Raw genomic sequence first — 25,368 nt, 5'->3', positions numbered from 1 at the left:
TTGCAGCTGACATGCAGAATTTCCTTTCTCCAGTAATAGAATGAAGAGTAGCAGTCTCAATAATACCATATCTCCGCTGTTGCCTGAACATCACCCCAATCAGCTTTACAGTTCATACTGGGGCTTTATACACTTTTCAAGTTGTCATGGCTCAATGTAGCCTCCAGAGACATATGCACACCTTAGGCAAAGGATGTTTTGATCACAGTTTTATTAGCATTATAGTATATTGTATAATTCATAGGGCATACAATATAAGGCTAATATATTTATATGATCTAATCACAGTTGTTTTCAACGATATACTGCATTCATGCTATGATTGTATATAGTAGAAATAGGCACGAATGGTACTGGACAGGTATTTCGGTAACTTCAGAGAACCATCTATTCAGTTTGACTAACAATTGTGTATAAATGTTATAAATACAAAGAAAACATTGTTTTCATTTTTCAAAATAAATGGGGTGCCTTCTTCCCCATCATGTTCTTCTTGGTATTCTTTTCTGGTTTCACTAAGATTATATAACATTTGGGCATGAAGATGCAAATCAGCAGTCCAAAACTGGAAGCAAGTATAGCAAATACTTCTACAGCAACACTGAACTTCCCTGGAGAGCTGACATATGCCGGGATAAATGTAATCCATACTGCACAGAAAATCAGCATGCTGAAAGTGATGAACTTGGCTTCGTTGAAATTATCAGGTAGTTTCCGAGCCAGAAAAGCAAAAATGAAACATAAGACAGACAAAAGTCCAATGTAGCCAAGAACAGCCCAATACCCTACAGCTGAGCCTAGAGCACATTCTAAAATAATTTTGTCCTTAAATTCTTTAAAATTCTTAAATGGAAACGGAGGAGAAATTGTTAACCAGACAATGCATATGATAACTTGTACAAGAGTGAATACCAGAACACAGAGCCTTTGTTGTGTGTGTCCAAACCATTTCATCATATTACTACCAGGAAGTTTAGCTCTGAAGGCCATTAAAACCACTATTGTTTTTCCCAAAACACAAGAGATACAGAGGACAAAGGTGATGCCAAATGCTGTGTGCCGTAGCATGCAGGACCATTCAGAGGGCTGACCGATGAAGGTGAGAGAACACAGGAAGCACAGAGTTAAGGAGAAGAGCAGCAGGAAGCTCAATTCAGAGTTGTTTGCTCTCACAATAGGAGTTTTTCTATGTTTGAAGAAAATTAACACCACACCAGCAGTTGTGCATGTCCCAAATACAGATGCTGCAGTGAGCAGTGCTCCCATAATTTCTTCATACGATAGAAACACTGCTTCCTTCTTTATACAGTCATCTCTTCTCTCATTTGACCAATATTCAGGGAGACATCTCACACAGGTGACTGAGTCTGCCAAAAAAATATCAACATATTACAAATCACCCCTGACACTCATCTCCAACCACTGCATACAGGCTCTTCACTCTTCTTCACCTCTCTTCTGCACCGTCTTTTGCTTTGGAAAGTTGATCCCAGGTATTTCAATTCATCTGCGTTCACTATCTCTACTCCTTGCATTTTCATTTTTACACCCATCCCTCTTTCATTTACTCACTTCCACTGACTTTCATTCCTCATCTCTCCAGTTTATACCTCTACTTCTCTAGACATAGGCACCATACAATAACTTTGCTTAATTATTAAATAAATTAAAAACAGTTCCAGTTTTACATGACAGATAGTCCTGAAAGAAAAACCCAAACAGTAAAGCAAGAATTTAACATAACCAAATAATGATAAAATTTTTGTTTTGAGGCACAGCGAGCAAAAGAAATACAAAAGTGTACACTGAATATGACACTTGTAACATAACCTGTAATGTTGCTGATCTCTCCTTCTGCACATCTTACACAGTCATAGCAGCAAACAGGCCTTCCTTTCTGGAGAACCTTGCGTGTTCCTGGAGGACATTTCTCACTACAAACTGACACAGGCACCTGCATGAACAAAGGCATTATGAGAAAAACATGTATAATATTGCCCTTACAGCCATGTTAATAAAATGTATTAAATATTAGAGCGAATAGATGTTTATATCTCCTGTGCCAAACTATTTTATTAAAATGGAATTTGTAATTATTGTAATTAATTAGACTGATACCTTACCAGCTTTGAGTTTCTTGCCCAAATTAAAGACTTGTTTTGCAGATATAGCTGTTTTTCTGCAGCTAATGATATATCATAAAGACCAACTGTGACAAACTCCACAATACCGTTTTCTCTTGGCTGCCAGTTTATAATTTCATATTTTGCTGCTGGATCTCCATTCTCATTAAAGTAAACCTCATCTCCTTCCTTTGTTTTGAAGTAAATGTTTTTTATGTGCTGTAAAATCTATAAAACAACATTAATTTATTTAATTACCTGAGAAAAACTTTGCAAACTAACTGGCTATAGGACATAAATAATGGATAATAAATTATTTTTTCAAACTGTGAAAACATTTTTTTATTAGTGATTGTTATTGTGTAATGTGATAACTTATAATTGAAGTTATTAAAAAGCTCACCGTGAATGGGTCTAGCGGCACAGTTTTGTTACATGTTTTATTACAGCGGAGGATGTTGTGAAGTGCATGGGCCACTGCATACACTCCTTTATAGACATTATTAAAGATAGGCATGAGAGACATATCAGTGTAGCTGTTTTGTACTCCTGTCAGGTCTTCATGTCCAGTACACTCTCTCTGAATGTTTGCTGTTGATTTTGACTGCCTAAACCTACAGTTAAATATTGCCTCCCAGAACTCGGTAAACAATTCATTATTAGATGAATTGAGTGGCTTCAGATTAAGCATGAACTCTCTCAGGCCACTGACATGTGCTTTTGGAATGGAAAGGCCTATGGCACCATTCAGTATGTGATGTATATCCAGTGCTGCTGTTTGAGAATCAAAAATCCAGCCCTCACTACCTACCCACTGGTATTCAGTCAAATTGTGCTGGGACAACTCATACATTAGCACATCCATATCCATGTGTGACAGAAAGGCGACGATCACCTTGGAGGTTGAAGCCTTTATAATGTCAATTATCTTTTGTATTTTGTCTGATGGATCTGTCCTGAAAAAAGATACAGAATACTCAAGACAGATGCCCAGCTGCTGTGCAGTTTCTGTGAATGTGGCCATGCCATTATTTCCATAATCATCATTGGTTCTGATAGCTCCAACCCAAGTCCATCCAAAATACTTGACCAAATGGGCCAGGGCTCTGCTCTGGTAGTAGTCACTGGGTATTGTTCTGAGGAAGGATGGGTACTTGGTTTTGTCACTGAGACAAGCACATGTGGCAAAGTGACTCATCTAATAGAGAAAAAGTCCAAAGTATAACATTCACACTTGCATTTTTTGCCACAAACAGTGAAGGAATTAAGTTGGAAAAAAAAGTAGAACATTGACAGTTGCATGTGCATATTTGCAAATATTTTTATTAGCTATTCTACCCACCATTGGTATATAAAATGGTCCAAGGACAGTAGCTATTGCCATGCAAGGGGAGGAAGACGTCTCTCCAATTATGGCCTGGACTTGTGAAGGTCTGGTACATGGTCTCTCAGATTGTCCACCAACAATTTCATTACCATTAGTCAGTGTCAGTGCAACTTTTACACTTCTTGCCATGGAGCCACAAGCATCATAGATTTTGTAGCCTAGAGAGACTCCTGGCAGTAGGTCTGTACTATTATTAATCTCCTCAATGGCAAAAAGCATAGCCTGAGCAAACTGGAAGCCTCTGAAACTCAAACTTGATTCAATTTGAGATATGGAATTAAAACCAAATTATCTTTAAACCAGAAACAGTGGTATGACAAAAGCAAGTATGTCTTAATACTCAGTATTTCACATACCTGGTACATTGCAGTGGCAGTGGTTTATGCAAGTAGGTGTCCATTCTGTCTTTCCAACTGCTGTGAAATGAGAAGATCCCCCCTAATATAATATTACCATCCTGAGATAGTTGGGGGTTTTCAGGATCCCCCATTTGCCTGCACACTTGTTCATCAGCCTGAGAGAAAGACACCACCAATAACACTTGTAAAATTGCCCAACCCTGCTGTGGCCAGCTATGCATTGATGTCATGCTGTTGGTGAGAAATAAAACACTGGATTGCATCACATGTGCCTTTAGATAAATTTGAATCTTAAACTGGTATTTATGCATTTTGAAGTAACATGAGAAATAATGGAGTAGCGATGACTCATTTCTGTCGACCTGTAGGTGGAGCAAGAAGAGAGACATACCCAAATGAAAAAAATAGTAAGTTTTTCTTATCTAATCTGCTTTGCTTTGTCCTTCCTTTTATTTTTACTTTTTTATTTCACCAACTCCTGGGGAAATTTTAGTATATTCACTATTATATACAAGGTTAGTTTATAATTGACAACAATCATAAATTGAACAGTGAAATTTTATTTTTTACATAGATTTTTTAGATTATAGACATACAATTAATATCAGAAAATATATTTTAAATCAAACATTAAAACGTTAACTGTTAAATTTACTTAACCATAATGGAAATTAAGATTAGAGTCAGTGAAATTTCACCATAGTCATACAGTCATTTTAAAAAAAATCTAAAGTATTCGTTCTAAAATTTTGAACTTCTGTGGCTCATTTTGAAATCTGATATTTTTTGCAACTCACACAAGCCCCGAATCATGACTTTGATTATAACATTTACATTAGATAAAGTGTTTGGGGAGGCAATTACTTTTTCATGTAAGGTCACGTAGGTTTGGGTATCTTTTTTACCTTAATAAATAAAATCATTATTTAAATTTTATATTTTCTTTTTAAACCCAGAGGTGTGAAGAATATGTAAAAACACAAAATTCAAGATGGGGTCTTTTTTTTCTTTTTTTTTTAAGCCACTCAACAAATCACAAATTTGCCTCAAGAGTCTTTGGAGATCCTGAGTTGGGATAAATATCATGAAAAATCCCAGAAAGTGGATTCTGTTCATCTTTACGCAATGTTATAATTGGGAGAAACATTTCAACACTCATCCTGACTCTCATCCTGACATCCTGTCTCCCCCAGTCTCCATTGCTTGCTAGTTCCCCAACTTTATGAACAGTAAATTTACATGACAATTAACACCATCACATAACAATGATCCACGTGATCAGTTTCATGATTGGTGATAAGTAATGTCCCTTATTCATAGCTACCATAGGGCCGGGGAATGGCTGCAATGACACCATTGCAAAACAGTGAAAGATTTAATATTAGGCCTTCTCCTTGGTTCAGAGATGGATATTTCATTTTTACATAAATGAACTCCTTAACTGCTTACTCAAGTTCATCTCTAGGATATACACATCTTCATCATTAAAAGAGCGACTACTGGCACAAAGGCTAACGTAGACTGCACAGTCCTGGCTTGATGAGGAACCTCTTCTGTGTTGTGTTATTTGTTTAGCCAGAATTTGTCTACTGTCTTTAATGTCTAATTCACACCAATCCTCTCACACAAAATTGCTTAGTTTGGACCTTAGGAACTAAACACAGGAGTGTGCCATCTTTTGTGGGATTTTGCTAGCTTGGTGACCCTAGCAGATGATTTCATTTGTAGGCTTTTGGGTTTAATCCCACTCTGTCTGCATCTGACCCTGAATATCAGCTGTTTCCTACAGGCTCTCTTCTTATGTGCTGTGTGTTCATACTCAAGTAACTGGTTTAGGCAGTCCTTTGATGATACATACTGAGCAATCAAGCCCAATAATTATTTCCCAGTTTGCTGAAATCAGTACACATGGCCATTGTGACTGATGCACATGTAAATATCAATGGCCAGAAAATTGATCATATGACTCATTAATTTGCAATATCCTCCAAGGCAACTGCAGCGCAATTGTACTGTTTATATAGTATTACCAAAACAAAACAAAATTTTGTTTTCATTTTTCAAATTAATGGGGTGCCTTCTTTCCCATCATATTCTTCTTGGTATTCTTCTCTGGTTTCAGTAAAATTATATAACATTTTGGAATGAAGATGCAAATTAGCAGTCCAAAACTAGATGCAAGTATAGCAAATATTTCTACAGCAACACTGAACTTCCCTGGGGAGCTGACATATGCTGGGATAAATGTAATCCATACTGCACAGAATATCAGCATGCTGAAAGTGATAAACTTGGCTTCGTTGAAATTATCAGGTAGTTTCCGAGCCAGAAAAGCAAAGATGAAACATAAAATGGCCAAGATTCCTATATATCCAAGCACAGCCCAATAACCTACAGCTGATCCCAGAGCACACTCTAAGATGATTTTATCTTTGGATTCCTTAAAATTCTTAAATGGAAATGGAGGAGAACTTGTTAACCAAATGATACATATGATAACTTGTATCAGAGTGAATCCCAAAACACAGAGCCTTTGTTGTGTGTGTCCAAACAATTTCATATTGCTATCTGGACGTGTAGCTCTGAAGGCCATTAAAACAAGTATTGTTTTTCCCAAAACACAAGAGATACAGAGGACAAAGGTGATGCCAAATGCTACATGTCGGAGCATGCAGGACCAATCAGATGGCTGACCAATGAAGGTCAGAGAACACAGGAAGCACAGAATTAAGGAGAAGAGCAGCAGGAAGCTCAGTTCAGAGTTGTTTGCTCTCACAATAGGAGTTTTTCTGTGTTTGAAGAAAATTAGCGCCACACCAGCAGTTGTGCATGTCCCAAATACAGATGCTGCAGTGAGCAGTGCTCCCATAACTTCTTCATATGATAGAAACACTGCTTCCTTCTTTATACAGGCATCTCTTCTCTCATTTGACCAATATTCAGGGAGACATCTCACACAGGTGACAGAATCTGCAAAATAAATAAATAAATATACACACATATATATATATATATATATATATATATATATATACATATACATATACATATATATATATATATATATATATATATATATATATATATATATATATATATATATATATATATATATATATATCGACCTGAATAACAGATAATTGATGGACAGTGCCACAAAGATATCATAACAGTATGACAACTACATGATCATTCAACAGTACTATGATTCAATCATAATTTTGTTTGGTTAACTATTGAATAAACTCATAAGAATACCATTGAGTACATGACAAATGTTCTTGAATGCAATATGTCAGGACATTAATGTTGATTAAAATTTCTATCAATATGCAAATTATTAAGGTTATGTCTGGTTGCATATACTTTTAATTTAATTACTTAGATTTAATCAAGAAGAAAAACACAAAGATTTAACATGGCCAAATGTCAAACCATGACATTTATGTTTTGTGGCTAAGCTAGTAACAAAAATGCAAAAGATTACATTAAATATATCAGTAAACCTGTAATGTTGCTGATCTCTCCTTCTGCACATCTTATACAGTCATAGCAGCAAACAGGCCTTCCTTTCTGGAGAACTTTACGTGTTCCTGGAGGACATTTCTCACTGCAAATTGACACAGGCACCTGCATGAACAGAAGCATTATGAGAAAAAAAATGTATGTATAATATTGCCCTTGCAACCGTAAATTGTTAATTTTGATGAATTATGGAACATTAAAGTTCATATAGGTTTTGTTGGGATTAAATAATTTGCAGTGCCTCGATAATGCTATGCTTTTTATTAATAAGGGTTATAAAGTTATATAGTGTAGTATTAAGTGGACACAGCCCTGAAAAATAAAGGCATTAGACCATGTGTCCTTGGGGAGTAGAAAGCTGTAGACTCTCGCTTGCCTGGGAAAATGTAGATAAGAGGGGACCATCTCTAGTGGAAAGTTACTGAGACACTGTTGTTTAGACTAGAATTAGAGAGCTTCTGTAATAAAACTGTTAGGGGCACACCACCATTTTGAGATACGCTGCAACGTGTCAGGCAGGACGCATCTCCCTTCTAGAAGTAATAAAGTGTTAAATGGTCTACTGAGCAGTGTTTTGTCTTCCATTGGATGCCTCTGAGGAATCGAAAGAACTCGGTGAAGTGTTGATATTTACAGTTTAAAAGCCTTGTGCCAAACTATTTTAATAAAATAGAATTACTAATTATTAAAATTAGTTAGACTGACACCTTACCTGCTTTGAGATTTTTGCCCAAATTAAAGACTTGTTTTGGAGATGCAGCTGTTTTTCTGGAGCTAAAGATGCATCATAAAGACCAACTGTTACAAACTCCACAACGCCGTTTTCTCTTGGCTGCCAGTTTATAATTTCATATTTTGCTGCTGGATCTCCATTCTCATCAAAGTAAACCTCATCGCCTTCTTTTGTTTTGAAGTAAATGTTTTTTATGTGCTGTAAAATCTATAAAAAGGCATTAATTTATTTAATTACCCATCAGTAATTTGGCAAAAAGATGAGATGTAACTGGCAAAAGAACAAAAAATATCAATTTAATGTACTTTAAAAATATATATATATAAACATTTTTTTATTGATCGTTATTGTGTAATGTTAAAACTATACTTTAAGTTATTAAAAAGCTCACCGTGAATGGATTTAGCGGAACAGCTTTGTTACATGTTTTATTACATTTGAGGATATTGTGAAGTGCATGGGCCACTGCATACACTCCTTTATAGACATTGTTAAAGATAGGCATGAGAGACATATCAGTGTAGCTGTTTTGTACTCCTGTCAGGTCTTCATGTCCAGTACACTCTCTCTGAATGTCTGCTGATGACGCTGAATGCCTAAATTTACAGTTAAATAATGCCTCCCAGAACTCGGTAAACAGTTCATTATTAGATGAATTGAGTGGCTTCACATCCAGCATGAACTCTCTCAGGCCGCTGACATGTGCTTTTGGAATAGAAAGGCCTATGGCACCATCCAGTATGTGATGTATATCCATTGCAGCTATTTGAGAATCAACTATCCAGCCCTCACTACCTACCCACTGGTATTCAGTCAAATTATGCTGGGATAACACATGTATTAGCACATCCATATCCATGTGTGACATGAAGGCAACAATCACCTTGGAAGTTGAAGTTTTGACAATGTCAATTATCTCTTGTATTTTGTCTGATGGATCTGTCCTGAAAAAAGATACAGAATACTCCAGACAGATGCCCAGGTGCTGTGCAGTTTCTGTGAATATAGCCATGCCATTATTTCCATAATCATCATTATTTCTAATAGCTCCAACCCAGGTCCATCCAAAATACTTGACCAAATGTGCCAGGGCTCTGCTCTGGTAGTAGTCACTGGGTATTGTTCTGAGGAAGGATGGGTACTTGGTTTTGTCACTGAGACAAGCACATGTGGCAAAGTGGCTGATCTAAAAGAAAAAGTCCTAAGTAGAACATTCACACTTGCATTTTTTTTCACAAATATTTATTATTAGCTATCTCACCAACCATTGGTATATAAAATGGTCCAACGACAGTAGCTATTGCCATGCAAGGAGAGGAAGATGTCTCTCCAATTATGGCCTGCACTTGTGAAGGTCTGGTACATGCTGTCTTGGATAGTGCAGCAACAACTGTATTATCGGTAGTCAATGCCAATGCAACTCTTACACTTCTTGCAATGGAGCCACATTCATCATAGATTTTGTAGCCTAGAGAGACTCCTGGCAGTAGGTCTGTACTATTATTAATCTCCTCAATGGCAAAAAGCATAACCTGAGCAAACTGGAAGCCTCTGAAATTCAAACTTGATTCAATTTCAAATATGGAATTAAAACCAGATTATCTTTAAACCAGAAACAGTGGTATGACAAAAGCATATACAATTATCTTAATACTCAGTATTTCACATACCTGGTACATTGCAGTGGCAGTGGTTTATGCAAGTAGGTGTCCATTCTGTCTTTCCAACTGCTGTAAAATGAGAAGATCCCCCCTAATACCATATTACCATCCTGAGATAGTTGGGGGTTTTCAGGATCCCCCATTTGCCTGCACACTTGTTCATCAGCCTGAGAGAAAGACACCACCAATAACACTTGTAAAATTGCCCAACCCTGCTGTGGCCAGCTATGCATTGATGTCATGCTGTTGGTGAGAAATAAAACACTGGATTGCATCACATGTGCCTTTAGATAAATTTGAATCTTACACTGGTATTTATGCATTTTGGAGTAACATGAGAAATAATGATACAGTAGTGATGACTAATTTCTGTCGACCTGTAGGTGGAGCAAAAAGAGAGACATACCCAAATCAAAAAAAAATCAAACAAAAAAGGGTTTTCATTTGTATCCTGCTTTGCAAACCTCTAATATATATACATAGTTTATCTCACTGAAACATCAAGTTGTCTTGGACATTTTGTTTTTAATCATGTATTTAAACATAGAAAATAGTGAAAGACAAATGAAGGTTAATGTATGAAAAGATACGAATACTGGATTTCAGGAAAGCAAACTGATTTTGTTAGGAAATGATGGTTTATTTCCTGAGTCAGTCGGTTTAGATCTCCATTAGCATTCCTTTGAATTTATTACAAAGAAGTACAAAACTGTCCTTTCTTTCATTTCATTTTGTATTTTACAAACTCCTGAAGGCATTCTCACTATTTCTACAATTTTAAATAACTTATATATGTAATTTAAAACAAGAATATTAAATTGCACTGGGTTATTTTACATTTCAAATTTCCAATGAAAATGATAAAATATATTTGCAAACATCGAAATGAAAGTAAAGGTAGAGTTATTGGAATTTCATCGCACTCATACTGTCTTGGAGTTTTGGACCTTGTATTTTCTTTTTTCATTTCAATTTTCTGTCTGAGTCTTGGTTTTTTATAGTTTTCGCAATCTTGAGTTTTTAACCTTTTTGGGGATATTTCTCTGTTGGTTTCTTTATGTTTATGTTCTTTGGCCTTTTAGTCGTAGTTTTTTGGGTTTCGTTCATGATTATATTTTGTATGTACTCAGTTGCTTATTTCAACACCCACAATTAAATTGTAGGTGCTCCACACCAACTGTGCCAGATTAAAATATAAATAGTAGACAGGAGAAATATACACAATCAATAAATACAATCAAGAGGGATATATGCAAAACAAGAGAAATATATACAAGAGAAAGGCACACATTGGAGAACAAAATGGTTGCAAATTGCTCAGAGGTAGCGCAAATAAGACACTTGGTCTGAATAGAGTTGGTATGTGAGTGGCCTGAGTGATGAAAGTTACTCAGACCATGGCTCATGGCTAGAGTCTTGTGTGCATTATCTTTTCCTTCCTCCATCTTGTTAGTTTTCCCCAGGTGTTTCCCCTCTCCCTAATTACCTTGTGTTTGTATTTAAAGTTTTTTTTTCAGTTTGTCTCTGTATGTTTTCAGTAATTAGGGTCATGTTAGTCTAAGGAGTTTGGATTGAATGCAGCCAGACTTCTTTAAGTTTCCTTTCATCTGAGAAGCTTCCTCAGAATGATGAGTGGTGAAACATTTTCAAATGTTTTCAAGAAACTTAAGGAAGTTTAGTAGTTCTTTCCAAGCTCTTTAGACCTTTCCTCGTTTTTTTGTTGTTTTATACTGCTGTCTTTATTTTTTTTTTTTACCTGCAAACTGGGTTTTCTGTTTCTATGATAAAGGTTAGTTTTGTTATACCCACTCCAGTCTGCATTATCCATTATGCACTCCACATGAGAGAATGACATGACCAGTAATGGACCCAGCAGCCTTAAACTCCTTCTAGGTTAAGGAGGACATCATTTATACTGTTGTTGCTGACTGGCCGCTGCAAAGAGTATAAAGGAGGAGAAGCTGACAAGTTACACAGTGGTTTTTGGCTTTCCCTGGTGATTAGACTCCCCGCCCATATTTATTAAGGACTTTGTGGCCACACCAAATACATCTGCAGCTGCTCCCCACTCTTCCGTCGCTCTCAAGAAGAGGAAGTGTCGCTCTTAGCACACCTCACCCCAGCAGCCCAGCACTCAAGACTTGTCGCAGCAGCAACCCAGTGTCCAACCCTCATCACAACATCAGCCTTGCACCCAAGGTCCTCTTCACCCTTCCAACCTGGGTCAGTCAACATCTGGCCACAGCCAGCCCCGAAGTTGACTGACACCAGCAGTACCAGTTTCCATGTGCAGAGCTGCTTCTTCACCCACTAGGGTTGCCAACTTTTTAACTATCAAATAAGGGACACTCTGGTGGCCAGAAGCACAATCCACAGCCAGCGGGGCATAGTTTACATATGCACTGCATGTTCCTATTCTTGGAATAAAAATGCACTAAAATGTTGGTATCCAGTTTAACCAATACCTCATCTAAAACAAAGAAAAATACAGTCAATCCTGACAGAAATCATATGAGTATTTCATTTTAAAAATAAGCAAAAAAAAAGAAAAAAAGAAAATTCAAATAAAATACTGTAAATACAGACTTCAATTACCCAGGTCATTTTGCTACGCAGAGCAAACGGCAGAGTATTTTTCTGAATCACATATTACTCCTTACATCTGGTGTGCGTGATATGCACTCATCTTATACAAATCAGATCTATTATTTGTAAGAGTGCTATCTATTGGCCAGAAAGTGACATTGCAGGTAACATTCAATATACAGGACATTTAAGTTAGAATAAGGGACGAACCACTTTTGCTCATTATATGGGCTGTCTCGGCTAAAATGGCACAGTTGGCAACCCTCCGCCCTGCATCTGCTGCCGCCAGGTCCAACCCACAGTCTGTTTTGCTGCCTGTCTCAGGCAGCCTAGACTCATACCTAGCCTGTGTTCTCTTTATTTTGTTAAGTCTGAGTCTCTGTTTGGTATGGATTACTTCCTGTTTCATTTTGCTAGTTGTGTCTTGTGTGTATTGTTTAGTTTTGCTTCCCCTGTCTTGTTAGCTTGACTCTGTTCATCTGTGCCTTATTTGCCCCAGCCGTTTCCCCTTTCCCCTATTTAAGCTTTCAGTTTTCCTCAGTTCCTTGTCATGTTGTACTGTTGGTTTCTTTCTGTGTTAGCATGTGTTTCCAACCTTGGTTTATGGACTTCGTTTTCTGCCCCTTGCTACTAGAAATCCTATGGATTTTGTTTTTTCACCTGCAACTTGTAATTTGTGTTTCCACAATAAAGGTCAGTTTTGTTATTTCCACTCCATTCTCTGAACTAATGTCTCCAATAAAAACCTAAACCATTCATTCCAAAACTTTGAACTTCTTTGAAATCCGACATTTTTCTGTGTAGTGGGCAGCTCAGCTTCAGGAGAGAAATGGAGAAGCGGGTTCAGAGAGCAGTGTTAGGGGAGGCTGGAGACCACAGCTGTTTCTCATTATTTCCATTATGGCTCACCTATTTCAGTAGCTGTTGGGACCTCGACGGGAGAGTAGCGTGCGGCAGAAGACAGAGCCTGAGAGTGAGACCAGCCCACTCACTGATAGCTGGAAAGCTAAACTGTCTACACCAGGGGTCTCAAACTCCAGTCCTCAAGGGCTGGTGTCCTGAAACTTTTCCATGTGTCCCTGTTGCAACACACCTGGCAGCTATGCCATCAAAGATGGCGCCAGTGTTCATGGCAAGCCTTCTCTTTCGCTTTTATTTGCTGTTTGTTGTCCTTCTTTCTCTGTGCTGCCCTGATGTCTTCACGTTATTTGGCTATGATCATCAAACTCTTTTGAATATACGCCCTTTGGACAACCAGACGCTAGATCTAAAATGGAAATCTGAGAATCCTCCTCCGGTCTCGATGGACTTTCCCGATACTCCGTCTACCATCTCTCTCCCAGAAAGGAAATGTTCATGAAGACGTGGCATCTTGATGCGAACACGGATATGTGGCGGTATCCATGTTTGCATCAAGGCCTATTTAAACGCACATGTTGCGACAAATCATCACTTACCTATAGATGTCATATCATCTCTCTCTGCTCTCCGGGACCACGCTAACTTCAGACTGTTCTGTCATTGCTGGATTCGCCCTGTCGGACTTCATCTTTACCTGGACCTACTGGCTGATCTTCCACCCACTCGGTGCTGGGTGCAGTCCTTCAGAGGAGGTGTGAATCACTGCAACCTTCGCCTGCTGCAACGTTCTCCTACTAGCAGTAGTGTGACCATTCTCCTTATGGCCTTGTTAAATACGAAGTCACTGGCTAATAAGGTGATAGGTTCGTAGCTTGAACCCATTCGCTGGAACGTTGAAGGCAATGTAATTACACAGCAAGCAAGACACGAGTAGGCAAGTTCTTTATGTTTCACGTGCACGGGAGAGAACTGGACAGGCGCCGTTCCTTCGCTTGACCCCAGTTGCTCTCGTCCGCTCCCCCGTAACACTGCTCTTTTATTGTGGTTCCATGAATATACATAGGGTCATTAACATATGACATCTTATATAGGTATACATGTGAACAAAGAATACCCTGTGTGTGTGTGTGTGTGTGTGTGTGTGTGTGTGTGTGTGTGTGTGTGTGTGTGTGTGTGTGTGTGTGTGTGTGTGTGTAATGTGACTCCCCAAAGCTGGTGCCAGGAGTCTAGCTGTCCATCTAAACAAAAGGCTCTTATACTTAACCAGATATACGTGTGTTTGCTATACCATATATCAGCAAGAGAAGATACCCCTCTCCTAGGAGGAGTGTGATCTATACCAGAACACTCTAAAGAGGAGTGGACGCACTCCCCTCTTCATGCTACACAGAGTTGTTACAGACCTCCTAGGATGAGACATTCTTTCACTCTACAAATGATTATATACTTCTAAGCATATATGAGTAAATATTTCTAAGCATAAATGGCAATAAACAATACAAATCTAACATAAGGCTTTCATTTTAAATGATTTTATTCTATCGTCGGGGCTGGATTTCTTATTCCTGACGGAAACTTGGCTTCGCCCCTGTGAGGTTTTTTCCTTTTCTGAACCTCTTCAACCTAACTGCACTTTTAATAGCTCACCCTGGACCACTGGCAGAGGGCTAGCTTTAGTTTTTAAAAACAAATTTTGATGTCGGCAGCTGCCACCTGTTCTGTACTGCAGCTTCGAGGTGCAGTTATCGGAATTGAACTGCGTCCCCTCGATTCTCTGCGCTGTGGTCTATCTCCCCTCGAAATTTGTCAAGGATTTTATTCCTGAATTTGCTGATCTACTGGGGAGTCTTGTCTTATGTTATGACCGTATTTTAATTGTTTATCTGTGAGGACAGTTCACTAGCTAAGGATTTCCTTGCCCTTATTAATAACTTAAATCTCATTCAGTGGGTATGTGAACCAACTCACACAAAAGGTCATATACTTGACTTGGTACTGTCTTATGGTCTGGACATTTGCATCATGGAAATTGAAGATTCTGGGATTTTAGATCACTTCCCAGTTCTGTTTAACACTGTAGTGAGCAATGTGGAATTGAGCAGTGATGGTCCTTTGCGGCTGATGCGCACGATTAACTCCCAGTCAATTGCTCACTTCACTGCTTCACTGGATACTCTCCTTGTATCCTACTTTTACTGAATGCATCGGTGTCATCAGGTTGTGTACCGTCTGTTTTCAAGCACGCTGTAGTGCAACCCAATATCAAAAAAAAAAAAAAAAAAAACCTTGACACTAACGCTCTCACTAACTACAGGCTTATCTCCAAACTCTATTTTATACCTAAAAAATCTGAAAAAGTAGTTCTAAAACAACTTCAGACCTTTTTAGATGCAAATGGTATCAACGAAAAATTTCATTCTGGTTTAAAACCTCGCCACAGTACTGACACAGCATTACTTAGAGTTTTTAATGATCTTCTTTTAACCACTGACTCAGGCTACTCCGTGGTTTTAGTTTTACTAAAAAAAAATATAACATCTCCTTCCACTGTTATGCCATTGATATCCAAATTTATTCACCTTTAATTAATTCTGATGTCTCTGCTTCTTTGCAATCTCTGTTCAGCTGTCTCCATGAGGTTAAAATTTGGTTATCACATAATTGTCTTACACTGAATGAGAATAAGCCCTAAGTCATAGTTTTTGATAGTCACACTCCGTCGGGCCAGTTAGCTGATGCCCTAGGTCCTCTTGCTAACCATCTCTTGCTCACTGTAAGAAACCTCAGAGTGTTCCTGGATAGCTCTTTTAATCTAGAGAAACAGGTCTCCACAGTGGTAAAAAGCAGCTTTTACCAGTTGCGCCAGATATCTCAAGCAAAACCGTTCCTTCCTTGAAAGGACCTTGAAAAGCTTATCCACGCATTTATCACGTCCAGACTGGACTACTGTAACTCCCTCTGCTTGGGTCTCCAACACTCTTCTCTTTACCAATTAGTTCAAAATGTAGCTGCATGTCTGTTAACAGGCACTAGAACCTATGATCACATCTTTCCAGTTTTAGCCAACTTACATTGGCTCCCTGTTAAATATCATATAGATTTTAAAATTCTTTTGTTTACTTTTAAAATTCTAAACAATTTAGTGCCCAGCTAACTATCCGAACTCCTCTATTTGTACAATCCCAATAGAACACTAAGATCTTCCAATCAGATGCTCCTAACACAACTGAGGTCTCGTCTGAAGTCCAGAGGTGACCGGGCCTTTGCTACCGTAGCACCTAGACTCTGGAATAACCTCCCTGCTCATATTCGTACCTCCAAGTCTATCCAGTTTTTTAAATTGCATCTCAAAACTTATCTCTTTACTTTGGCTTTTGATTCAAACTAGTTGACTATTATCTGGCTTGTTGTGTTGTCACCTATATTGTTTTTGTTTTAATTGTCTCATTCTATTGCTCTGTCTGACTGTGAAGCACTTTGGTCAACTTCGTTGTTTTTAATATGTGCTACTATAGAAATAAATTTTGATTGATTGATTGACCTGAATAGAATTAGTAGGTCATTAGCAAGAGTATAGAACTTTACTCCATGCTAAAGTGGCCACCCATAACTCTACCCAAGTAAATTTAAGTAAATGTAAGTGTTTGGAAAAATGTACTTTTAAAAGTACTTTTATTGAACCATGTTCATTCACTCATGAGCTGCTGTAAAATGAATCAAATGGTTGAATTGCCACCTCAGCATGCAGTCAAGTTCTATAGAGTCTTGCAAATGACCTACTAATTGTTTACAGGTGTGTTGCAACAGGGACACATGGAAAATTTTCAGGACAGCGGCCCTCAAGCACCGGAGTTCGAGACACCTGGTCTACACTGTGCACTAAAGCATTAAAAAAAAATGTCACTCAACACACAACACTGCGTGCCATGGGTAGTACTTCAGTTACCCAAAATAATACTTGATAATAATTTAAGCCTAAGACAAGCTATTTTCATGTATTTTCAATGAAATCTTAACTTCTGCACTCTGACAGCTACAAATGATTAGCTTAATTAGGTTGATTAGATTAAACCAAATCAGAAACTGTAGACCTCACTTTTAGAATCAGTGATCTATGATATTATTGATTTCATTTGTTTTACTTCGGGAGACACCACTTCAAGGCATGCTTTGACACAGAGCAATGCTAAATACATAAAAAAAAATCATAATTAAAGCATTTACTGTCAGATGTGAAGAAATGATTAGTTGAGTGACTTTATTTAATTAGAGTTATTTAAGCTATTTATTGTTATTCACTGTTATGCAAAGTCCTGCCATGCAAGTGCAATGCAAATATACTTTTTATATAGCATGACAAAAAAAAACATTTTTTATATTTCTCAAAATAAATGTGGAGACTTCTTCCCCATCATGTTCTTCTTGGTATTCTTCTCTGGTTTCAGTAAGATGATATAACATTTGGGTATAAAGATGCAAATTAGCAGTCCAAAACTAGATGCAAGTATAGCAAATATTTCTACAGCAACACTGAATTTCCCTGGAGAGCTGACATATGCTGGGATAAATGTAATCCATACTGCACAGAATATTAGCATGCTGAAAGTGATCAATTTGGCTTCATTAAAATTATCAGGCAGTTTCCGAGCTAGAAATGCAAAGATGAAACATAAAATGGCTAGTATTCCAATGTATCCTATCACAGCCCAATACCCTACAGCTGAGCCTAGGGCACACTCTAAGATGATTTTATCTTTGAATTCCTTAAAATTCTGAGATGGGAAAGGAGGTGAAGTTGTTAACCAAATGATGCATATGATAACTTGTATCAGAGTGAAACCCAGAACACAGAGTCTTTGCTGTACATGTCCAAACCACTTTTTAGCATTACTACCTGGACCTGTAGCCCTGAAGGCCATTAACACAACCATTGTTTTTCCCAGAAGACAAGAGATACAGAGGACAAAGGTGATGCCAAATGCTACATGTCGCAGCATACAGGACCAGTCAGATGGCTGACCAATGAAGGTCAGAGAACACAGGAAGCACAGAATTAAGGAGAAGAGCAGCAGGAAACTCAGCTCAGAATTGTTTGCTCTCACAATGGAAGTTTTCCTATATTTGAAGAAAATGAGTATCACACTAGCAGTCATGCATGTCCCAAATAAAGCTGCTGCAGTGAACAGTGCTCCCATAATTTCTTCATATGACAGAAACACTGCTTCCTTCTTTATACAGGCATCTCGTCTTTCATTTGACCAAAACTCAGGGAGACATCTCACACAGGTGGCAGAATCTGGAATTTTTATATTGAAGCAGATGTTACAGTTGTTGAGTAAAGTTATTTCTGTAACTGCTCCAAGGAAGAAATGTGTATACAAAGATTTCTGAAGACATGCACATGCTTTCTCTCTTACAAGCAGTATTTACTGTGAAAACAGTTTGACATTCAAGCTGATGGTAAACAGCATACTGCACTTATCACAACAGCAAAATTTTGGCATCAAGAAACCAGTGCCGAACTGGCCTTTCTGCAGGCCATAACTTTCAATATTTTTAAAGAATTTGGCAGATAATTAAAATAAAAACATGACAAAGAAGACACACTCTGATGAGCAGCTAGAATCCTGTATCAGACAAGAATGGGACAATATTCTTATTTCAGACATTTACACAGAAAAATGAGCAATCAAACAACAACAACAACAGGAAAAAAAATGGAAATAATAATCAAAATATTGCTTTATGAGATTTGCAAATAAATGCATTCTGCTTTTCTGTATATTTTAGACCAGGGGTGGCCAGGGTGCGGCTCTTTGCCTGGTTTCATGCAGCTCTTACATACATTTCAAAGTTTGTGTTTGTGTTTTGGAATTTTTTTGTTGTTGTTGTTGTTTTAAAATGTGCGTGTTCGCTTTGCTTGAGTTCAATGCGGTATTTTCATCAAATGCGCATGTGTGTGAGATGAAAATACCACAAAGTTTCCCAGTAGGGGCAAGTTCACCCTCAAAATGGCAGGGAAAAAATGCACAGCAAAACGAAAATATGAAAATGAACACAGGACGTTTTTAACAGAGTGGGAGAGTTTATATTTTTTGTTGAGCGCAATGGCAAGCCATTCTACCTTATATGTCAGATGTCATTAGCGCATTTCAAAGCTTCAAATCTTCAGTGCAGCTTCAGCTCACTCCATGCTAACATCGACCAGGAATTTCCAAAAGGGACTGAACTTTGCAAGCACGAGTTGGCCACTTTGAAAAGTCAGGCAGAAAAGCAGGTACAGTTTTTCCAAAAATTTACGAAGCGTTTAGAGACCATAACGCTTGCATCCTATCAGTTGGCTTGGAACATTGCACAGGCTAAAAAGCCAGACAATGAAAGGGAGTTCATTAAAAAATGCCTCAGTGACGTTGTCTAAGGAGCTTGGAAAGAAAAGCGTCTGGACTTCTTTAAGTTGCTTGAAGACGTTTCACCTCTCATCCAAGGAGCTTCTTCAGTTCTTCAAGAAGCTTCAAGAAGCTTCTCAGATGAGAGGTGAAACATCTTCAAGCAACTTAAAGAAGTCCAGACGCTTTTCTTTCCAAGCTCCTTAGACTACGATGACCTGGATGACTGAGAACCTTCACAGACTCAGTGACGTTGTTGAAATCTTGTCTCCTGAAAACGACAAAAGTAAAACGCATGGTATCAGACATCCAACTGTCCTGCCACACTGTTGAACACAGAATATCAGACATTAACACGGCTATTGAATTACAGTTGCACTCTGACCTTCAACCATGTGAGTATTTTAGTGTCGCATTGGATGAGAGTTGTGATATACAAGACAAGACTCAGTTGGCAATATTTGCACGGTCTGTGTCAAACGATTGTGTGATCAAAGAAGAACTCCTGGATATTGTGCCATTAAAAGAGAGAACCCGTGGCATAGATGTGAAAGAAACCATGATGGCTGCATTTGAAAAAGCAAATCTGCCCATAACGAAACTAACTGCAATAACCACGGATGGAGCACCAGCCATGATGGGATCTGTGAACAGCTGACCAAACGTTTCCTGAGTTTTGGAATTTCCACTGCATCATCCACATGGAGCGACTCATGTCTAAATCATTGAATTTAGATAACATCATGAAGCCTGTGATGGAAATCGTCAACTACGCACACATGCGCTTATCCGCAGGCAATTCAAGAATCTCATCGCTGAGCTGGATCAAGAGCTTCCAGGTGACCTGCCACTCCACTGCACTGTGAGGTGGCTGTCAAAAGGCCAGGTACTCTCTCACTTCTTTGAGCTTTTGGAATCCGTGAAGCTGTTTATGGAAGAGAAGGACAAGGACTATCCCGAGCTCTCGGACATCAAGTGGATTATGGATCTGGCCTTTTTGGTCAACATGCTGTGTCACTTGGACAGACTGAACCTGACCCTGCAGGGTAAGTTAAAAATGCTGCCTGACCTGGTGCAGAGTGTGTTTGCGTTTGTCAACAAACTGAAGCTGTTAAAGGCGCATATTCAAAAGGGAGATTTAACACATTTTCCCACTCTGCTAAAAGCCAGCGGGCAAGTCGCCAGCGCCGCCCTGAGTAAGCAATGAGCCAGATATGCAACGCTGGTTGAAAACTTGCACAAAAGCTTTGTGACCCGGTTCCGTGATCTACAATTGAAAAGGCCACAGACTACGTTTCTTGTCGACCCATTTAATGCAGAGATGGACTGTTTGAAAGTCCCGCTAGTCACAGATGAGGCTGCGGCTGAGTTGGAGATGATTGATCTTTGTGAGGAGAAACCTGCTTTAAGGGAAGGGACCATTGAGTTCTGGAAAAGTGTGCCAATGGAAAAATACCCCAATGTCAAACGGGCTGCTCATATATAAGATACTGTCAATATTTGGGTCAACATACGTCTGTGAGTCTGTGTTTTCTACCCTAAAACATGTGAAATCAAAGCATTGATCTGTTCTGACTGACACTCATTGCTTCGAGTCGCAACAACGGAATACAAGCCAGATTTGAAGAGGATTGTTCAAGGCAAGGAATGCCAGAAGTCCCACAAAACAACATGCATAGTAAAAGAAAAATGCTATTGTAGATTATTATATTTTTGTTTGTGGACTTGGTTGAACTGAGAGTTTGTGTGTGTGAGACAGTGCACACAATATTCATTGTTGAAAATGACTGGCCTGTGGTTTTAGTACTGTAGGAGTCCATTCCTGTCATTATCATGTTGGTGTGTGACATTTACAATAAATCTGGCTGAGCAGAGGTGTGTATATTTGTGTGTGTGTGTGTGAGAGAGAGAGAGAGGGAGGAAGGGATGGGTGATGTTCATGTGTGCCCATGTGTATGACGTGGCTCTTTGCGGTAACACAGTAAAAAAAAGTGGCTCTTGGTCTCTGACTGGTTGGCCTCCCGTGTTTTAGACAATGTTTTGGATTTAAACATTTTGTAGGAAACAATTCATCAAAATTATTAAATAATTCTTCAGAGGAATTAGTCCATATTTTTGGATGGCATGTGAAATTTTTCCTATGTGCGAAACTTAAAAAAAAAAAGATCTAACCTGTAATGTTGCTGATCTCTCCCTCTGCACATTGTATACAGTCATAGCAGCAAACAGGTCTTCCTTTCTGGAGAACCTTGCGTGTTCCTGGGGGACATTTCTCGCTGCAAACTGACACAGGCACCTGCATGAATAATTACATAAAACTTTATATAAAATATTAAAAACACTGCATGGTGTCATCTTTCCAACATGTAGCAATAAGCATAAAAAATAGCATGAAACTATATAAAAATATGTATAAAATATGTACAGTTATAATATGATTTTAAAATATTTTATAGCTTACCTGCTTTGAGTTTCTTGCCCAAATTAAAGACTTGTTTTGGAAATTTAGTTGTTTTTCTGCAGCTAATGATATATCATAAAGACCAACTGTGACAAACTCCACAACGCCGTTTTCCTTTGGCTGCCAGTTTATAATTTCATACTTTGCTGCTGGATCTCCATTCTCATCAAAGTAAACCTCATCCCCTTCCTTAGTTCTGAAGTGACTCTTTCGTATGTGTTGTAAAATCTAAGAAATATGTCATAATTCAATATATTGCATGACTCAGATCTTGCACACCCACTGACTTAAGAATATAAGACATTAGCTCTTTTCTTAAAAACGTTTTTCTTTCTAATTGAACTTAATATGTTAACGATAGTATTAGTTAGTTTTAAGCTCACCGTGAATGGATCTAGCTGCACACTGTTGCTACATGTTTTATTACAGCTGACAATGTTGTGAAGTGCATGGGCCACAGCATATACTCCTTTATAGACATTGTTAAAGATAGGCATGAGAGACATATCAGTGAAGCTGTTTTGAACTCCGTTCAGATCTTCATCTCCAGTACACTCTCTCTGAATGTCTGCTGATGACGTTGACTGCCTAAACTTACAGTTAAATAATGCCTCCCAGAACTCAGTAAACAGTTCATTGTTAGATGAATTGAGTGACTTCACATCCAGTATGAACTCTCTCAGGCCAGTGACATGTGCTTTGGGAATGGAAAGACCTATGGCACCATTCAGTATGTGATGTATATCCATTTTTGCTGTTTGCGAATCAAATATCCAAGACTCACTGCCTACCCACTGGTACCCAGACAAGTTATGGTATGAAAACTCATGTATCAGAACATCCATCTCCTTGTGTGACAGAAAGGCAACAATCACCCTGGAGGTTGAAGCCTTTATAGTGCGAATTATTTCTCTTATTTTGTCTGATGGATCTGTTCTAAAAAAAGATACAGAATACTCCAGACAGATGCCCAGCTGCTGTGCAGTTTCTGTGAATGTGGCCATGCCATTATTTCCGTAATCATTATTAGTTCTGATAGCTCCAACCCAAGTCCATCCAAAATGCTTGACCAAATGGGCCAGGGCTCTGCTTTGGTAGTAGTCACTGGGTATTGTTCTGAGGAAGGATGGGTACTTGGTTTTGTCACTAAGACAAGCACATGTGGCAAAGTGGCTGATCTAGAATTAAACATAAAGAACTTATATTTGAAAAAGACACAGAATGAGAGAAGATGAAGATGTTAAAAATAAGACAAACAATTAAATTTGCTCAGAGGAGTTGGGAAAATTATTTAGTTACATTATTTCATTTTATAAAATATCAGTTCTACTCACTACTGGTACAGAAAATGGTCCAATAACAGTGGCTATTGCTATGGTTGGAGAGGAAGAGGTCTCTCCCATTATGGCCTGTACGTGCGCAGGTCTGGTACATGATGCCTTGGAGGGTACAGACACAATTTCATTACCATTAGCCAAAGCCAGTGTAAGTCCTACACTTCGGGCAACATTGCCACAAGTATTAAAGATTTTATAGCCAAGAGTGACTCCCGGCAGTAGGTCTGTACTGTTGTTAATCTCCTCAATGGCAAAAAGCATAGCCTGGGCAAACTGCAAATCTCTGAAATTTAAACTTAATCGAGACAATTATTAATAATTCTTAAAATAGAAAGAAAAAGCATTTCAAACAAAACCATTTAATGTCAATGATTTATAAAACTGAAACCATATGTACAAACATACATAATACAAAATATATATCAAGTCTTATTTGTATCTAATGACTTCTTGGAGATTCCTTTAATCTAAATGCATTTCGTTGGTGAGACTTACCTGGTGCATTGAAGTGGCAGTGGTTTGTGCGTGTAGGTATCCTTTCTGTCTTTCCAGCTGGTGTGAAACGAAAACATACCCCCCAATATAATATCCCCATCCTTAGACAGCAGTGGGTTCCCAGAATCTCCTCTCTGCCTGCACACTGGCTCCTCAGCATGAGAGACAGACGCCACTAACAACAGTTGCAGCAGTGCCCATCCCTGCTCAGGCCATACCTGTGTTGATGTCATTTTTCAGCTAAACCAATTAGTGGCACTAAAAGTGTCTTGATGAAAATGAAATTTACAGTGGTATTTATACCTTTTGGTGCAACATAAGAAATGATAGAAGAGTGGCGGTTCATTCTCAGTAGACCTACAAGGTTGGGCAAAAGAAGGGACATGCCCTAATTTTCAATTTAATGTAGGTTAAAGTGTGCAAAATAAATAGATAAATACATACATACACTTTAGGCATGCCCATTTAAATATGAAGTAACAGTGCAAAATAGAACTCCCTACAAATACATATGCTCTTCAAATTATTTTTCCCATGGGAAATTTGCAGTGATTTCTTCTTCTATGGCAATAAAGGTCATATATTTACCATAAATTCCAGACTACAGAGTGCACCTGATTAAAAGCCACATGCTCTAATTTTAGAAAGAAAATCTATTTTGTACTTGTACAGGCTGCACCAGATTTGAAGCCGCATGTGTCTCATGTTGTAATATGAGATATTTACACAGAAAGATATTACACATGAAGATTTTTCACTTTTAATTTAATGTGTATGGAAACAAGCATTATGTTAAACGTTATGGCAACATAAACAAATACTAGGGGTGCAACGATACACAAAATTCACGGTTCGGTTCGGTTCGATACTTTGGTGTCACAGTTCGATATTTTTTCGATACAAAAAAATGTTCATGCCTTTTTAATTTGTCATTTATTAAAATTATAAATATATATTTTAACTCAAAAGTACAGTTTTTAAATTTAATGTTGCTGAAACAACAAAGTAATAAAAAAATCTATCTGATCGAGAAATCACTCATCTTTGGAAAAAGAGAGTTCATTACAGAGAAATGGCTCTTTCCAAAATAAAAGCTATACTATACGCTTCTTCTGGGGTATATTCTCAGCAGCATATTAAACATATCAGGTCCCCATAAGGAGAATCATGTGCTAACGGCTGTCTAAATGACTCGGGTAAAGTTTGTAGCATGCGTGCTTGTTGTTTTTGTCTGCTTCCACTTGTCTTTGCACTAGGATGATGTCGGAGTAAATGTGCAGTCATATTCGTTGTGTTCCCACTAGTGCTGTCAGCGTTAATCTCGTTGAAATGACGTTAACGCCACAACACGGCAAATCTCCATTAACGAGCTACCGCGGATCACCCCGTGCGTGGGGCTGGACGGCGTCAACACGTTAAAGAGCAAACTGCGCTAACGCACTAGTTCCCACCAA

The 25,368-nt window shown here is 38.3% G+C and overlaps 3 protein-coding genes across 3 annotated transcripts; all 3 read right to left on the bottom strand.

The window, feature by feature from the left end:
- Positions 1 to 453: 453 nt before the first annotated feature.
- Positions 454 to 4,060, bottom strand: LOC134640961 (extracellular calcium-sensing receptor-like). The gene is made up of 6 exons (XM_063493080.1): positions 3,867 to 4,060; positions 3,466 to 3,763; positions 2,527 to 3,321; positions 2,124 to 2,351; positions 1,831 to 1,954; positions 454 to 1,367 (listed from the first exon to the last, which is right to left on the bottom strand). Exons 1-6 carry the CDS (start codon positions 3,998 to 4,000, stop codon positions 454 to 456), a joined length of 2,493 nt encoding a protein of 830 aa, XP_063349150.1. The 5' UTR covers positions 4,001 to 4,060.
- Positions 4,061 to 5,934: 1,874 nt separating this feature from the next.
- On the bottom strand, positions 5,935 to 9,991 carry LOC134641002 (extracellular calcium-sensing receptor-like). The gene is made up of 6 exons (XM_063493158.1): positions 9,798 to 9,991; positions 9,393 to 9,690; positions 8,519 to 9,313; positions 8,107 to 8,334; positions 7,376 to 7,499; positions 5,935 to 6,839 (listed from the first exon to the last, which is right to left on the bottom strand). Exons 1-6 carry the CDS (start codon positions 9,929 to 9,931, stop codon positions 5,935 to 5,937), a joined length of 2,484 nt encoding a protein of 827 aa, XP_063349228.1. The 5' UTR covers positions 9,932 to 9,991.
- Positions 9,992 to 17,617: 7,626 nt separating this feature from the next.
- On the bottom strand, positions 17,618 to 24,105 carry LOC134641128 (extracellular calcium-sensing receptor-like). The gene is made up of 6 exons (XM_063493358.1): positions 23,915 to 24,105; positions 23,417 to 23,714; positions 22,466 to 23,260; positions 22,083 to 22,310; positions 21,794 to 21,917; positions 17,618 to 18,531 (listed from the first exon to the last, which is right to left on the bottom strand). Exons 1-6 carry the CDS (start codon positions 23,989 to 23,991, stop codon positions 17,618 to 17,620), a joined length of 2,436 nt encoding a protein of 811 aa, XP_063349428.1. The 5' UTR covers positions 23,992 to 24,105.
- Positions 24,106 to 25,368: the final 1,263 nt, after the last annotated feature.

This window comes from Pelmatolapia mariae, linkage group LG14 (genome assembly GCF_036321145.2).
Source record: "Pelmatolapia mariae isolate MD_Pm_ZW linkage group LG14, Pm_UMD_F_2, whole genome shotgun sequence".
NCBI lineage: Eukaryota > Metazoa > Chordata > Actinopteri > Cichliformes > Cichlidae > Pelmatolapia > Pelmatolapia mariae.
Note: the sequence above shows the minus strand (reverse complement) of the source record. Positions and strands in the feature narration are given on the sequence as shown.

Excerpts from the sequence above, each read along its gene's own strand:
- LOC134640961 (XM_063493080.1), bottom strand. The coding sequence starts at position 4,000 with ATGGGGGATCCTGAAAACCCCCAACTATCTCAGGATGGTAATATTATA. Across the intron at positions 3,764-3,866 it reads CTGCCACTGCAATGTACCAG|TTTGAGTTTCAGAGGCTTCC; the intron begins GTATGTGAAATA and ends AATTGAATCAAG. Across the intron at positions 3,322-3,465 it reads GACCATTTTATATACCAATG|ATGAGTCACTTTGCCACATG; the intron begins GTGGGTAGAATA and ends TTTCTCTATTAG.
- LOC134641002 (XM_063493158.1), bottom strand. The coding sequence starts at position 9,931 with ATGGGGGATCCTGAAAACCCCCAACTATCTCAGGATGGTAATATGGTA. Across the intron at positions 9,691-9,797 it reads CTGCCACTGCAATGTACCAG|TTTGAATTTCAGAGGCTTCC; the intron begins GTATGTGAAATA and ends AATTGAATCAAG. Across the intron at positions 8,335-8,518 it reads TTCCGCTAAATCCATTCACG|ATTTTACAGCACATAAAAAA; the intron begins GTGAGCTTTTTA and ends GCCTTTTTATAG.
- LOC134641128 (XM_063493358.1), bottom strand. The coding sequence starts at position 23,991 with ATGTTTTCGTTTCACACCAGCTGGAAAGACAGAAAGGATACCTACACG. Across the intron at positions 23,261-23,416 it reads GACCATTTTCTGTACCAGTA|ATCAGCCACTTTGCCACATG; the intron begins GTGAGTAGAACT and ends GTTTAATTCTAG. Across the intron at positions 21,918-22,082 it reads GGGCAAGAAACTCAAAGCAG|GTGCCTGTGTCAGTTTGCAG; the intron begins GTAAGCTATAAA and ends TTATTCATGCAG.